The sequence below is a fragment of the Lithobates pipiens genome, unplaced genomic scaffold (assembly GCF_037356315.1).
Source record: "Lithobates pipiens isolate NorthernLeopardFrog02 unplaced genomic scaffold, aLitPip1_a1.2 Scaffold_8, whole genome shotgun sequence".
NCBI lineage: Eukaryota > Metazoa > Chordata > Amphibia > Anura > Ranidae > Lithobates > Lithobates pipiens.
The window spans coordinates 61,173,494-61,190,018 of NW_027507903.1; the positions used below are offsets into that span (position 1 = coordinate 61,173,494).

Consider the following 16,525-nt stretch of genomic DNA (forward strand, 5'->3'; position numbering starts at 1 on the left):
GGAGACTGCAAGCCAGGCCTTCTCATCCACATCAGTGCTTGATCTCTCAAATGCGCTTCTGGTCAAGAATGGTCAAACATTCCCATATACACACTCCTAAACCTTGTGGACAGCCTTCCCAGAAGAGTTGAACCTGTTATAGCTGCAAAGGGTGGGCCAACCAAATATTGAACCCTATGGACTAAGACTGGGATGCCATTAAAGTTCATGTGCGTGTAAAGGCAGGTGTCCCAATACTTTTGGTAATATAGTGTACTTTGGAAGTGTAGAATATATGCAAAAGGGTTAGTTCACCTTTTAGCAAAAAAACTGTTAAGGGGCCCCGTTGATAAAAAAAAAAAAACAAAAAACAAAAAAAAAAACATACTGTGCAGCTTTAACCACAGTTAAAGCCCAGCTCCAAACAGAAAAAAGGTGACTCCTTGCAGTGGGGCTTTTATTCAAGGGAGAAAAGAGTTTACTTACCGGATCCTCTGCTCCCCCAGCAGGCTGCGATCCCCCACTATCCGGCGGTGGACTGTCAGTCTCTCCCTTGGTGCCCTTGCATCCAGAGCAGGGATATGGACCCTGCTCTGGTGTTCATGTTTTGACACTGGACCACTGCAGTGTGTAGGTGCAAAAGCTACAGGGACCAGCCTAGTCACAGAGAGCAGTAGAAGTTTGGAAAAGTACCCTTGTATTGTTCCTCTATACCAGGGGTAGGGGACCTTTCTGGCTGAGAGAGCCATGAACGCCACATATTTTAAAATGTAATTCCGTGAGAGCCATACAATATGATTAAAACTAAATGCAAGTAAATGTGTGCATTTTATGTAAGAACAACACTTTTAAAGTACAGTAAGTCTCTGAATTAAACAATCCCCCACTGTAATATCCACGTCTCCCCCCACTGTGTCCATCTCCCCCACGATTGTCTGCTTGCTTACCACTACACAGGCAGGCAGATCCACGAACAGTTGAGGTGGGTGATGACATCAGTGCACTGCTCACCTAGGCTGCCACCGGGTGTACCAAGATGGCCACCGCTCCGGAGCTAGCCCGAAGCCGTGGCCTTTCCTATGGGTTCAAGCCACGGATCAGCACACCACACGATCCACGGATTGAGAGGCGAGAGCCAGATGCAGCCATCCAAAGAACCACATCTGGCTCGCGAGCCATAGGTTCCTGACCCCTTCTCTAGATGTAAATGAGCAATTAATCCTTGTAGTTCAGGCACTGCCCCAGTGCAAGGGATTATTTCATTCAAATCCATTCGGTTCAAACCCTTTTGCATGCTCTCCCTCTTATCGTCGTAGCTCAGTGATCCTGTGACTTAGGAGAATTTGGACCACGTATGTGCGCAATTTGATAGTCCGCTAGCAAAATAGTTGTCGGTGTCTTGGCAGCATGGGACCATGACATTTCTGAGTTTTTTACATTCAGGTTTCGGGATGAACATAAATTACCTACAACTATAGCAAGAGTGTTATCCAACTTTAGTGTAAGTTGCACAGTTTTTATCTCCAGGTGAAACCAACCCTTTACTTCATATTGTCTTGTATTCTCATTTTTGTTTGCTCTTCTGTGAGGGATGTTTGAATTGCTTATTCTTTCCATCTACAAAACATCATGTATACTCTATGTATGTTTAGTCTGAATGCAAACCCAGCTTTGTTTGTTTTTGTAGATATATGCAAGCAAAGGAATTTTGCGCTCTGCTTTCATTGAGGAGCCTTCAAAAGCAAAGGATTACTGTATTACATATAATTCAACATGGACAACACTTGCACCAACCTATACAAACGCAGTAAGTTCTTATTCTGTTCAATATAAACCAAAAAAAGCCCTATTTTTAAATAGCTGTTAAATAGTGTACAGTACTGATGCTGCTGTTCCTAGGTGGTATATGAACCACTAAATTTACGGGTACATCCTCACAGCACATAAATATGAATGTAACCTATAAATAAAACAAACAAATCTGTTTTGAATATTAAGTGCGTACATAGCTGAAGTTCCCAATATATATACACTCCAAATTCTCTCTTGATTACCCATTGTGAAGTGCTGAGTGCGCAACATTAACATAATTACTTTGTGCTAAAAAAAAATGCTCTGCGCCCCTCTGATGTGCCAACAGCTCGCCTGGAATCTGTGGGGTGATGGGAGCTGCAGCTATAAAGAGACTGCAGGACAGCAGTAACAATAAGACTTAGCAAAAGAAGAAATAAGGTTGCCTGCATACTTCCTAAAAAAAAATATATATATATATATATATAAATATTATATAGTAACACTTTTCCATAAGTTAGGTTAATGCTTGTTTGACTCTTAGGCTAATTGCAAGGGGATCCGTTCTTTCCAGGGAGCGTAGGAACATCAGAGGGGGCACAGAGCACTTTTTTTAAGCACAGTCGCTGTGCACTGAGCACTTCACAATGGATAATCAAGATGGACTGTGTACGCACTTAAAGGATCACTAAAGGTATTTGTTTTTTTAAATAACAAACATGTTATACTTATCTCCACTGTGCAGCTCATTTTGCACAGAGTGACCGCGAACCTGCTCTTCTGGGGTCCCTCGGTGGCTGTCTCGGCTCTCTTCCGCAAGGACGCCACAGCTTAATGCGAGCTTCCTTGCATGATGTGGAGTGCTTGCAGGCACGCTCCCGTGATACAGCTGGCGGCTGTAGCCGCTCACACGATCACTCGGCCCCGCCCCTGGCGCACCGCGGAATTGACTGTGATTGACAGCAATGCGAGCCACTGGCTGTACTGCATTCAATCCATCCACTCTAGCCAATAAACGGCCAGGGTGAGCGGCGAAGAGGATGTCTGGGGCGAGCACGAGACTTTCGAGGGGTCAGGTAAGTAAAACGGGGGGGCTGGGGGAGCCGGCACTGTCAAATGTTTTTTCAAAAACGTTTACCTTTTACAACCCCTTTAATATGTTCATCATGGATTTGTTTATGGTTTTATTTATTGGTTATATTCCTATGTATGTACTGTATAGCACTTGTTATGTTTATCGTCAAGCAGTCTCTGTTCTCACCAATAATCAATAATAATTCCTGCTACTGTACCCTTACCAATTTTCAAATGGGAACTGTGGACATATAAAGTTGTAGACAATTCATTGTCAAATCGGTATTCCAGCAGAAAAATGGGGATATAGACTTTGCAGTACAGTAAGTAATTATATTTCAAGAAGAATGGCTCGACATGTTTCGCGTGCAAACACGCTTCTTCTGGAGCTTGTATTTTGCGACTAACAGAAGATAAAGAGAAAAAATCAAATACATACATATTTATATAAATATAGAAACGTGTAATAATTCATTAAAGAAATGTACAAACAATATATAGTGGAGGTGTCCAAGGTATTGAAAAGCATTCGCCACTCCTAAGGCAAAGAGGGGAACAAGGGGCACCATGGGCGCGTGTATAACATAGTATGTATAATGTATAAAATTATTTAAAGAATTAACTTAATGAATAAGCTGCTTATCGGTGTATGGATAAAAGGACTCCTAAAATGCAACACCAGTGGGAGCTCAATAACAGTAGACATCCAATGGCGGGGGCGCTGAATCAGAGTGTTCAAAAAATATCTAGCACCTGGTTCCGAGATTGAAAGAATCATCAGGATACCCTATAAAAACGAAAAGTTTATTTACATGATTGTATTTTTTATTTATTTAGTCTTAATTGCCTTAATTATTAATCTTCCCCTATTAGAGTGTATACAAACATAACATGGGTGTATTATGCTATCCATTACCAAGTAGTCAATCAAAATTGTTAATACCAGCCTCCTGCCCAAGTGTAGATAAAGTCAATAAAAGACTCACCAAGAATGGATACCAACCAATCCTGGACCAGCGGAACCAGGGGCCTCAATAAGATCGTTGCAGTGAGGAGGGTACACCACCCCCCCCCACAAACCAAATAGTCAAAAGCCAACCAACCATCTAAAAAGAAAATAAATATAACAATAAGCCAAAGTATAACAAGGGGAAAACGGCCGGTGTATAAACAAAAATAGTAATTAGCCATATCACCGATGGCTTACCTGCGCAGCCTTAATAGATGGTAATGACAGTGCGATAGAGGGGGCAATGTATATAGCAGCTGGTCCAGGATTGGTTACATCCCCCCTTTTGCTCTTGGCTTGGGGGGGGGGGGGGGGTGTAGCCTTTATCACTGCTTGGTATCCATTCTTGGTGAGTCTTTTTGAGTCTTTTTGAGTCTTTTTGTTTTTGGCACCTAAAAAAAAGTCCATAGTCCCCCTTTTTTGTTTCTTATTTTAACAATGTGACCTAGAGGCTGTCTGGAGGTACTCTACACGGCATTTAAACTATCTCCTACCTCGACCAACTGTAGACTTCTGGTTCTTTGTCTTATTGATGGGGCGGAGTGCGTTATGCGTTAGTCGTACAAGGTAAAGGTACACTAAGGCGGATAGGCCAAATCAGTTGTTGGCCATAGGCTACGTACTTTCACTCTTAAATTTACCCCTATTACCCTATGAACTTAACATAATGTACTTTAATGGTAATCCAGGGTGGGTCTTAGATGAATTCAGTCATTGCCTCACCACACTGTACTCAGCCCCGCCCCATATATGTAGTCAGGACACTGCTAATTTTTTTTTAACTGTTTCTCGCTTCCTACACTGACTGAGGCTCACGTGTCCCTAATGGACCGGGATATCCAAGTCTTGGAAATCCTCCAATGCATTAAAGACTTGAAAGTAGGTAAACGACCTGGTCAGGATGGCTATACAAAGCTTTACTACAGGAAGGTTGCTGACATTATAGCCCCACATCTGACAGCTCTGTACAACTTTGTTAAAGATGGCCAGCCCTTAACATCTTTTAACCGCCAACATAGTGATGCTTCCTAAACCTGACCGGCAAACTCTAGACCTATTTTCCCTCATTAACATCAATATGAAGATTCTGCCCAAAATTTTGGCCAGACGTTTAAACTCTTTCCTCCCCCACTTAATTAGGAACGATCAAGTTGGCTTCACTCCACAGACTCAAGCAGGGGAATGCTATTTAGCGATTACTGCAGTTACAACATATAGCTCAGAGCCATCCTTTAGAGTCAATGCTTTTGTCTCTTGATGTGAACAAGGCATTTTGATGCTCTCATGGCCTTATCTTATGTCCGTACTTAATCATTATGGTTTTCGGAGCCGGAGAGCCTCGGAAAATACTCCGGGACAGCTCGGCTGAACTCGGAAAGGCTCAAACACTTGAGAATGGAGTGTTTCCGAACGTCTCCGAAACCATTCCGAGTGTCACTGGCGCCCCTGCACATCTGGCCAAATGCGGTACTGCACACCCCATTGGCTTGAATCCTGTCAGGATTAAAAAAAAAAAAAAAGTTGTTCGTCTTTCAACGCGCTCGTTAACTGCATTACTTGTAAACCAAGGTTCTACTTTATCTCTATTAGACACTTTTGCATCCCTCTCTGGACTTTGTATCAACTCTTCCAGTTCTAAAGCACTATGGGTCAACCTCTCCCTTCCAGCACTGATGGATTTGAATTCGGCCTTTCCATGCCACTGGCTCTCCTCTTTGCCCTACCTAGGAATTTCACTTCATCATATGCAGGACTATATCAGGCCAATTTTCCACGTTTTGTTCAAAAGACCGTCTGACATTTTTTGAGTCCCACCCGTTTTTGTGCCTTCACATAATTTACATATACACCAAGGCAAGCTTTTATAGTTTTTATATGGGGATCCACTTGTCCTCAAATCGGTTAACAAATTTTGTATGCTCAAATAATCATTGGTGGCCTCTTGGTCCCTAATCTGAAGGCTTATTATACTGCAGCTAACATAGCACTGTTATCCCACCTTCATGAAACACCTCAACTACCATTATGAGCCACAATTGATCTGGTGGATTCTGACCCCCCTCCTTCTTCTCTTTTTTTTTTTTTTTGCCTCCTGTTCAATATGCTTTATGCGTCAAATTTATGTTTATCAGGCCACCAGATATTGCCCTGGTCAAGATGGTTGAATTGCTGATATTATGTTTTCTTTAAAATCTATCTATTTTTTTTTTTCCCGTATCCTCCCCAATAGGGAGACTCTCTTTACTATGAATGCTTTCGTTCAGATAAGAAAGATTCTATAACTGGACACTTATGTTTGTAGGCATCATATGATGCCTCGGAAAGTCATTTTTGGACTTGCCTTTTTTCCCTTTTTGTTACCTGGAACGCTATGCTTGAAACCTGCGTAACGTCACTGTTTACATCTCCCTTTTGTTATTTATCTTTGTTTTTTTGCTCTGTGTGTTTACTACATAATGTAACCATGCAATTGCTGTCCTGATTTGTTTGATTATATCTTAAGAAATCCTTTGTAAAAGAACAAGCTAAAGTTAGAAGCTGATTCGCTACCATGTACAGCTGCACCAGATTTTACACTCCAGTTTTAGGGCCCTTTCACATGGGCTGTCCGATCAAGTACGCCTGTCGGTTTCTCAGGAGGACCTGATCGGTCCCTATAGTCTCTATATGGAGCAGCAGATGTCGGCGAACACCTGCCGCTATTCGATCTGATGCTGTCCGCAAAAAACAGACGCGTGGTGGTAATATTTTCAATCCATCTGGTGGATCGGATGGAAACGGACAGGTGGTCCACAGAGGAGAGCGGGACTGTGTCTGTTCTGCACAGCAGACTGGATAGGACCTGTCACCCTCCTGCTCAGTGGGGATCAGTGGAGCAATCCCCCACAGAGCAAGTGGAATCCCCTGCACAGAGGTGTCCTTGTAAATCAACCCTTTTAGTGTCTGAACTTTTTTTATTTTTTTATTTTTTTACACTGGGAAACAGTTGTCATGTCAAGATGCTCCTCGTTCTTAAACAATATATAGCCCCCCAGCCTGTTGTAATGGGCCATGCCCTCATTGCCATCCTAACTCCCTTGCGTTGTGCCATTCAATGCGCTGCAGGAAAAAAAATGCGTTTTCTTGCACTGAGGAACATTACAGCCCACTAATTTTGAATTGGCTGTTCAATGCAATCTGTTAATGCACAAAATGTAGTGTAGTGGCAACGGGCCCCATTATTTAAAGGACCTCTAACTTTTAGCATTGTAGAAGCAACACAAATGATAGCCATCTTTGACAGTCCAATATACAGTGCATCCAGAAAGTATTCACAGCGCTTCACTTTTTCTACATTTTTGTTATTTTGCAGCCATTTCCAACATGGGTTACATAGTTAGTAAGGTTGACTAAAGACACCAGTCCATCCAGTTCAACCTGACTGAGTGTTTACAATTGTCCCTATCCCTGTACATTGCACACTCACATCGGTCCCTACCCTCAAGGAGCCCACAATCCAAGGTCCCCATTTATATACTAGGGCCAATTTTGGACAGAAGCTAATTTAATGTACCAGCATGTCTTTGGCGTGTGGGAGGAAACCGGAGAACCCACGCAAGCACAGGAAGAACATGCAAACTCCAGGCAGGTAGTGTCGTGGTTGGGATTTGAACCAGCGACCCTTTTTACTACTAGGCGAGAGTGCTAACCACTACACCACTGTGCCGCCAAGCTTAAATTCATTATTTTCCTCAAAATTCTACAAACCATACCCCATAATGACAATGTGAAAGAAGTTTGTTTTGAAATCTTTGCAAGCTTATTAAAAATAGAAAACAAATAAAATCACATGTACATAAGTATTTACAGCCTTTGCTCAATACTTTGTTGAAGCACTTGTTGCACCAATTGCAGTCTCAAGTCTTTTTTTGGGCAGTTTCTCCTATTCTTCTTTGCAGGACCTCTCAAGCTCCATAAGGTTGGATGGGGAGCGTCGGTGCACAGCTATTTTCAGATCTCTGCAGAGATGTTTAATTGGGTTCAAGTCTGGGCTCTGGCTGGGCCACTCTAGGACATTCAGAGTTGTCCCATAGCCACTCCTTTTGTTTTCTTGGCTGCTTGCTTAGGGTCGTTGTCCTGTTGGAAGATGACCTTTCACTCCAGTCTGATTTCCAGAGCACTCTGGAGCAGGTTTTCTTCAAGGAGGTCTCTGTACATTGCTGCATTCATCTTTCCCTCAATCCTTACTAGTCTCCCAGTTCCTGCCCATGAAAAGCCTCCCCATGGCATGATGCTGCCACCATCATGTGTCACTGTCAGGATGGTTTTGGCCAGGTGATGAGCGGTGCCTGGCTTCCTCCAGACATGACACTTGCTATTCAGGCCAAAGTGTTCAACCTTTGTTTCACCACACCAGTAAATTTAGTTTCCCGTGGTCAGAGTCCTTCAGGTGCTTTTTGGCAAACTCCAGGTGGGCTGTCATGTGCCTTTTACCAAGGCATGGCTTCCATCTTGCCACTCTACCATATAGGCCTACTTGGTGGAGTGTTGCAGAGATGGTTGTTCTTCTGGAATGTTCACTTCTCTCCATAGAGAAATACTGGAGCTCTGTCAGAGCGACCATCAGGTTCTTGGTCACCTCCCTAGAGCCTTTCCCCCCTAATCGCTCAGTTTGGCCAAACGGCCGGCTATAGGAAGAGTTCTGGTGGTTCCAGACTTCCATTTACGGATGATGGAGGCCACTGTGCTCACTGGGATCTCCAGCGCTGCAGAATTCTTTCTGTGCCCTTCCCCAGATCTGTACCTCAATACAGTCCTGTCTTAGCGGTCTTAAGACAATTCATAGTTTCATAGTTTCATAGTTACATAGTTACATAGTAAGGTTGAATAAAGACACAAGTCCATCCAGTTCAACCTGAGTGAGTGTCAACAATTGTCCCTATCCTTGTACATTGCACACTCACATCGGTCCCTACTCTCAAGGAGCCCATGATCCAAGGTCCCCATTCATATACTAGGGTCAATTTTGGACAGAAGCCAATTAACCTACCTGCATGTCTTTGGCGTGTGGGAGGAAACCAGAGTACCTGGAGGAAACCCACGCAGGCACAGGGAGAACATGCAAACTCCAGGCAGGTAGTGTCATGGTTGGGATTCAAACCAGCGACCCTTCTTACTGCTAGGCGAGAGTGCTAACCACTACACCACTGTGCCGCCCAATTCCTTGGACTTCAGGGCTTGATTTGTGTTTTGACATGCACTGTTAACTGACCTTTATATAGAAAGGTGTGTGCCTTTCCAAATCATGTCCAATCAACTGAATTTACCACAGGTGGACTCCAATCAAGTTGGAGAAACATCTCAAGGATAATCAGTGGAAACAAGATGCAACCAAGCTCAATTTTGAGTGTCGTGACAAAGGCTGTAAATCGTTATCTACATGATTGATTTTTTTTTTTTTTTTTTACTTAAATTTGCAAAGATTTCAAACAAATTTCTTGCACGTTGTCATTATGGGGTATTGTTTTTTGTAGAATTTTGAGTAAAATTAATGAATTGAATCCATTTTGGAATAAGGCTGTAACATAACAAAATGTGGAAGAAGTGAAGCGCTGTGGCTACTTTCTGGATGCACTGTAAGCTTGCTTGAAAAGTTGTCTTTCGTGTTGTGAGCGCTGCCATCTTTCTATATAACTATCTGTATTCTCTGCTTGCTTTGCTGCGTCTCCTCTGCTCATTCTCCTAGCTTTAATTTAAATTTACAGGGACTACAGTACATATCTTGTGGTAACTTGCTGCCTGCTAGCAGTGATTTCTGTTCTGACTGAAATCCTTCCTCTCAACTACTCTGTAGTTCAGAAGGCAGGGTCTGTAAAATTTGCAATGCAGTAGTGCACATTCCCAAGGCATATGTGTCACTGTATTCAAGGAAGTAAATGTGGAATTCTTCAAAAAGTATGCTTTTAATCTTCAAGATCATTCAGGTTAATAGGAATAAACTAAAGATAGACATTCAATATGCAAATTAAGTTTATGGTTTTAAATATTGACCATAAATAGTACATGCTCTATAAAATAAAATGATTTAAAGCATGAAATGATAGGATATAGAAGAACTTTTATTATATCATCAAGTTTGTGTTATCAGTTCAGCTAGTAGAGATTATGTGAATCGTTTCCTGGAAATATTCTTCTATGGTGACAAAGGTAAGACACAACCATTAGTGTAACCGTGTGATACAAAGTTATTGATTTCCAGTTTTGTGCAGTTAAATTGCTACTTTCTTGTTTAGGTTGCTAAGGGGAGAAAAGTAATCCTAATCCAGGTGATTTGTGGGATCTCTATCTCCACTCATAGATGGTACTCAAGCATGAAGGGTTACAGGCTGTGTGAACAAGAATTCCCAGGAATGTTAAGAAACCATTTGCAAAGGCATTTTGCCTTGATGCAAATTCCATTGGCAGAAATCTATGGATTTCTTTCGTTGGGATTGACAGCCGCTTGCAGATGGCACTTTGTGTTTCCAGCCATAATCGCTACAGGTAATCGCTTGGTTTGCGAACAGGCACAAATAGCTGCGGCCAGCGGCAGTCTGTCATTGCGTCATATGGGGTATGCAGCTGTCAATTCTAGTGACAGTAATAAGCAGATTCCTTCCTCTGAGATTCGCAGCATGGCAAAACGCCTGTGCAAATGGTGCCTAACACTGGACTGGAGATCTGTAGTTAAATGAAGGGGGGAAAAAAAATGGGTCTGATGAACAAAAGCAGCCATATTAGTAATCCAACCTGGGTGGCTGGTTTCCATCAGTTGCACTACATGAAGGGAAGGAATTCCATATTCCATGTACAACTTTGTATTTAAAAAAAAAAAAAAAAAAAATCAGCATATATTGCAAAATGCAGTAATCATTTGAATAAATTAGTGGATTCCAAGCAGAAGCAACATATCGTTATTGACGATGGATGATGATGTTTACATAAACCAACAGTGCATATATATATATATATATATATATATATATATATATATATATATATATATATATATATATATATATATATATTATGCCGTGTACACACGATCAAACAATCTGGTGGAAAAGTCCAGCAGACCCGAGTTGCACCAAAATTTGTCCGCCGGACTCGCAGTCGGCCGTGTGTGTGCTAGTCCGCTGTATTTTTGAAATGAAGGGACTTTCCCACACACGGAGAAAAGTCCTTTAATTTTGAGCACGGCTCCAGGTAGCTGGGACTGGCGAAGGAAGCGTTGCTGGCCCCGTCACCTGGTATGGACTTAAAGGGGAAGCCCTACGCCGAAAAAACGGCGTGGGGGTCCCCCCCAGGTCCCCATCAGACCCTTATCCGAGCACGCTACCCGGCCGGTCAGGAAAGGGGGTGGGGACGAGTGAGCGCCCCCCACTTCTGAGCCATACCAGGCCACGTGCCCTCAACATGGGGGGGGTGCAATGCCCCCCCACCCCAAAGCATCTTGTACCCATGTTGATGAGGACAAGGGCCTCTTCCCGACAACCCTGGCCTTTGGTTGTCGGGGTCTGCGGGTGGGGGCTTATCGGAATCTGGGAGCCCCCTTTAATAAGGGGACCCCCGGATACCAGCCCCCCACCCTATGTGAATGAGTATGGGGTACAATGTACCCCTACCCATTCACCTGTGAAAAAATTTAAAGCGCAAAGGGTTAAAAATAGTTTATTGCACAGCTCCGGGGGTCTTCTTCCGTCTTGGGGGGGGGTCTTCTCGCCGGACTCCTCCTCTATCTTCTGCTCTTTTACTAGCAGAGGAGCCCGGCTTTCTTCTTTGCCGCCGTCCAGGGGTCTTGTCCCCCTCTTCGGTTCTTCTCTCCGCGTCTCTGCGCCTTCTTCTAGCTCTTTTACCAGTGGTGGTCCGGTCTTCTATCGCCGCTGTCTTCGCCGCCTTCTGTTCTTCTCTTCTTGAGCTGTTGACTCGTCGCAGTCTCTGGCGACAGGGACATCGCCGGGTGATGTCCCGCCCATTATGATGTCACAGTCCCAGCATCCTCTGGGACGTGCGGCCCCCCCTTCCCCAAAGCACCCCTCCTTGTTGAGGGCACGTGGCCTGGTACGGCTCAGGACCCCACCCCCTTTCCTGAACAGCCGGGCAGCGCGCTCGGATAAGGGTCTGATGTGGACCTGGGGGGGGGGACCCCCACGCCGTTGTTTCGGTGTAGGTCATCCCCCTTTAAGTCCATACCAGGTGATGGGGCCAGCGACGCTGCCTTCGCTAGTCCCGGCTACCTGGAGCCACGCTCTAAATGAACAGACTTTGCTCCGTGTGTGTGGGCAAGTCCGTTCATTTCAAAAGTACGGCGGATAGTCCGGAATACACTGTTTCCGATGTAGACCAATCAGGCAGGGGTCTATCACAATGTATAACATGAATGGGTATCCACCAAGGGAACAGTGACCAAAGATCAAGAACAGATCCTCCCAGCATTATATATGGTAGAAGGGAAAAAAATTGGGCCACGTAGTGTGATTCCATTTACGTAAAAGGCATTTTATTGAAATAAGTAAAATGGTCACTCACATTTTAGAAGGCATGTAGGTAAAATCAAATAGCGCAGTGGCATCAGCAGAGCCTGTCCCGACCGGTTTTGTCTCAATAAGACATCTCATTATTAACCTAAGAAAACAAAGTGTAATATTTGCGCTAGTAATTAAAGTTGCATAGGTGAGGTTGAAAAAAGACACAAGTGCATCAAGCTATGTGTGTGATTTTATGTCAGTATTACATTGTATATCCCTGTATGTTGAGGTCGTTCAGGTGCTTATCTAATAGTTTCTTGAAACTATCAATGCTCCCCGCCGACACTGCCTGTGGAAGGGAATTCCACATCCTTGCCACTCTAAAGCCCCATACACACTATCTGTTTTTCTGCTGAGTTTTTCCTTCAGATTTAACAAAACCATATAATATGAGGTCAAACCTTAAGAGTTTCAATTTGTATGCAATCAGGCAGGCACTACATGTGGTTTATTGAAATAAGTAAAATGGTCACTCGCATTTTAGAAGGCATGTAGGTAAAATCAAATATCGCATGCACTACATGGTTTTGGTAAACCTGAAGGAAAAACTCAGCAGAAAAACTGATAGTGTGTATGGGGCTTTACAGTAAAGAACCCTCTACACACCTCGTTTGTTCTAATTTTAATGAGTGGCTACGAGTCTTGTTAAACTCCTTTCCACAGAAAAGTTTTATCCTTATTGTGGATTCACCAGTAACATATTTGTAAATTGAAATCATATCCCCTCTCTGGCTTCTCTGCTTGTTGCCTTTCTCTATAACTAATATCCTCCAGTCCCTTTATTCGTTTTGTTGCCCTTCTCTGTACTCCATCCATTTCCATCACATCCTTCCTGAGGACTGGTGCCCAGAACTGGAGAGCATACTCCCAGGTGAGGCCGGACCAGATTCTTGTAGAGTGGGAGAATTACCGCTCCATCTCTTGACTTAATCCCCTTTTTAATGCATGCTAATATTCTGTTTGCTTAGTTAGCAGCAGCTTGGCATTGCATGCCATTGCTGAGCCTATCATCTACAAGAACCCCTAGGTCCTTTTCCATCCTCGATTCCCTCATTGGTTCTACCCCCAATGAATAGATATGTTTGCCACCCAAATGCATTATTTCACATTTTTCCACATTAAACCTAATTTGCCATGTAGTTGCCACCTCATTAACCACTTCAGCCCCAGAAGGTTTTGCTGCTTTATTTTGGTGTTATTTGATCACCTCTGGTTTTTATTTTTTGCACTAATAAACAAGAGCAACAATTATGAAAAAATACTTTTTGCTATAATGGATATCCCAAATAAAAAAAAAAAAAAAAAATATATATATATATATATATATAATATTTTTCCTCAGTTTAGGCCAATATGTAGTCTTCATTTTTTTAGACGCTATAAATTTTGGGCAAACCAAATCAACATATACGCTTATTATGATTTTTTTTTTTTTTTTATACTTTTTTCACAAACTTTTCATTGTTATTTCTCTCACATGGCATGTGTGTATACCACAAATGATGCCCCAAAATGCATTCTGCTACTCCTCCTGAGTATTACAATACCACATGTGTGAGACTTTTACACAGCCTGGCCACATACAGAGGCCCAATATTGAAATGGCATCATCAGGCATTCTTGGCGCATAAATTACACCTCTCCTTTCTCAACCAGCTATTACACTTTTGAAGGCCCTGGAGCACCAGGACAACGGAAACGCCCACAAAGTGACTCCATTTTGGGAAGCTAACACCCCAACGTATAATCTGTGAGGCATAATGAGTCTTTTGAAAGGTACATTTTTTTTTTCCAGAAGTTTTGGGAAAATGTGGAAAAAAATGAAAACGCATTTTTTTTTCTTTTTTTTTTTTTTTTTTTTTTTTTTTTTTACGCAAAGTTGTCCATTTTATAAGATATTTCCAACACATTGCATGTACACAGCAAAAAGGACACCTCCAAAATACATTTTGCTACTCCTGAGTATGGCGATGCCAAACGTGTGAGACTTTTACACAGCCTGGCCACTTACAGAGGCCCAACATGCAAGGAACACCGTCAGGTGTTCCAGGGACACATATCATGCACATACCAAGAATTACACCCCAAAATACATTCTGTTAAGCAAAGAGTAAACAAAAGATTACCTGTGGTTTTAGTAGCGCAGTTGTCCACAGGATGATGGCACTGGTCCAGGCAGCAGGAAGGGACCTGGTCAGCAAAAGCGAACACAATTTTCCAGGCAACAGGCAGGTATACTGTCCATAGTCAATACAGGCAGCAGGCAGGGATACTGTCCATATACAGTCCAAGGTCAGTGCAGGCAGAGATTGTCAGCAGTGCCAAAATATTGGTCCTGGTAGTAGGCAGGAACATGGTCCATCCATGTGGTGTGGTCAGTTCATGCGACAGGCAGAGGCATGATGGCATAGGTCCTACAGGCAGAAGTAGGGCCTTGTTCAGGACAGAATGGGGACAGGGGTAGAGGCTTCTCCCACCCAAATCTTTGAAGTCTCAGAGTCACCAGACCCTAATCTAGGAAAGAGAAAACAAATTAAATTGTTTTGTTCATCCAGAAAAACAATTCTGGAGCCTCTCACATATGTGAGACCCCTGTTATCCCACTAGTCCACTGGGAGGGTACAAGATCAGTCCAAGAGGCAGGCAAGAGGCATGGTCAAACAGTCCAGGGTCAGTTCCAGATCAGGCAGAGGCATAAACAGAATCAGTAGGCAGAAGCGTGGTCAAATAAGCCAGGGTCCGTTACAGAGCAAGCAGAGGCATAAGGGGTGTGAAGGTAAATGGCAGGAAGTAAGGGTTAGGTTTACCATACTTCACTAATAATTCAGTAAAGTATGGTAACGGCGGAAACAGTCACCTATGCAGAGGCCTGGTTGGGAAGGACATTGGGCACAATAAGTGGTGTCTCTTCTCAATCCTCGTTTGGTGCACACCCGGTATTTTTTCTGACGTTTTCGGCCTGTTGGTCTGGGAGGGATTTTATCAGGAAAGTGGTGTTCAGAGAGTCTGCTAATCGCATCGGATCGAATGATTTTGGTGGGCCGTTTGAGTTTATAAGGGCAGTGCTGATTTCCTCCTGGTAGCCAAGGAAGGGTTTGGGTCTTTCAGTGGATTTGCGATAGATTACCTAGGTATTGTATATTGCCAAATTAAATAAATAAATTTAAACTTTTTTATATCACTGGTATGTTCTGCTTGTGGAAAGGTAGGGTTTGAGCACCTTGGTCGTTGAAGTCGACACCCCCCATGAACATGTTGTATTCATAGATACATGTTGGCTTTTGTATTGGGCCATTCCTCCTGGTGATCTCAACGAATGTATTGTTGTGGATTGAAGAAAGCATGTACACATCCATTCTGTCCCTCCACTTCACAGCCAGTATTTCCTCGTTCCGCAAACTCGCCGCTTCCCCTTAACTTTTTGTTGACATGGCTTTGAGGAAAGCCCTTCCGGTTCGTCCTTTACGGTGCCGCATGCTGGAGTGTTCTTTCTGTGAAGGTCGCGGAACGGGTAAACTTGTATAAAAGTTGTCCATGTAGAGATGGTAGCCTTTCTCCAGGAGTGTGTTTATGAGTTTCCAAACGACTTTCCCACTCGATCCAATGTATTCTGGTCAATTAGGGGGGTGTCCTTCCCTTCGTATACCATGAAGGAATATGTATACCTTGTGGCTCAGTCGCACAATTTATACATCTTCACCCCATAGCTGGCCCTTTTGGAGGGAATAAATTGTTTTATGCCCAGCCTGCCAGAAAATTTAAAAAGGGACTCATCCACACATATGTATTGGTCTGGGGTAAACAACTGGGGGAAGAGCTCAGAAAAATTTATTAGCGGCCGAATTTTGTAAAGTTTATCAAAATTTGTGTCATTTCGAGGAGGGAACTGGGTATTGTCATTATAGTGTAGCAATCTCATAATCATGAGATATCTGGTCCTGGGCATTATTGAGGAAAAGATGGGCATGTGGTAGATGGGGCAGGATGACCAATATGCACGTAGTTCACTTTTTTTCTGGTTAGTCCCATACAGAATGTGAGGCCCAAAAAAATGTTAAACTCCTCCACTGTTAGGGCTCTCCACTCGTAGGGACGGGCATAAGAGGACGTTGGATTACTTGTTATA

At 43.2% G+C, this 16,525-nt stretch overlaps 1 protein-coding gene across 2 annotated transcripts in view; it reads left to right on the forward strand.

Moving 5' to 3' along the window:
- The window catches only part of SPPL2A (signal peptide peptidase like 2A), a 113,169-nt gene that overhangs the window by 23,901 nt on the left and 72,743 nt on the right, over nt 1-16,525 (forward strand). For both annotated transcript variants that reach the window (XM_077468866.1, XM_077468868.1), the window contains exon 2: nt 1,667-1,786. In XM_077468866.1, coding sequence (XP_077324992.1) covers nt 1,667-1,786 — 120 coding nt within the window. The remainder of the gene's footprint in view (nt 1-1,666; nt 1,787-16,525) is intronic.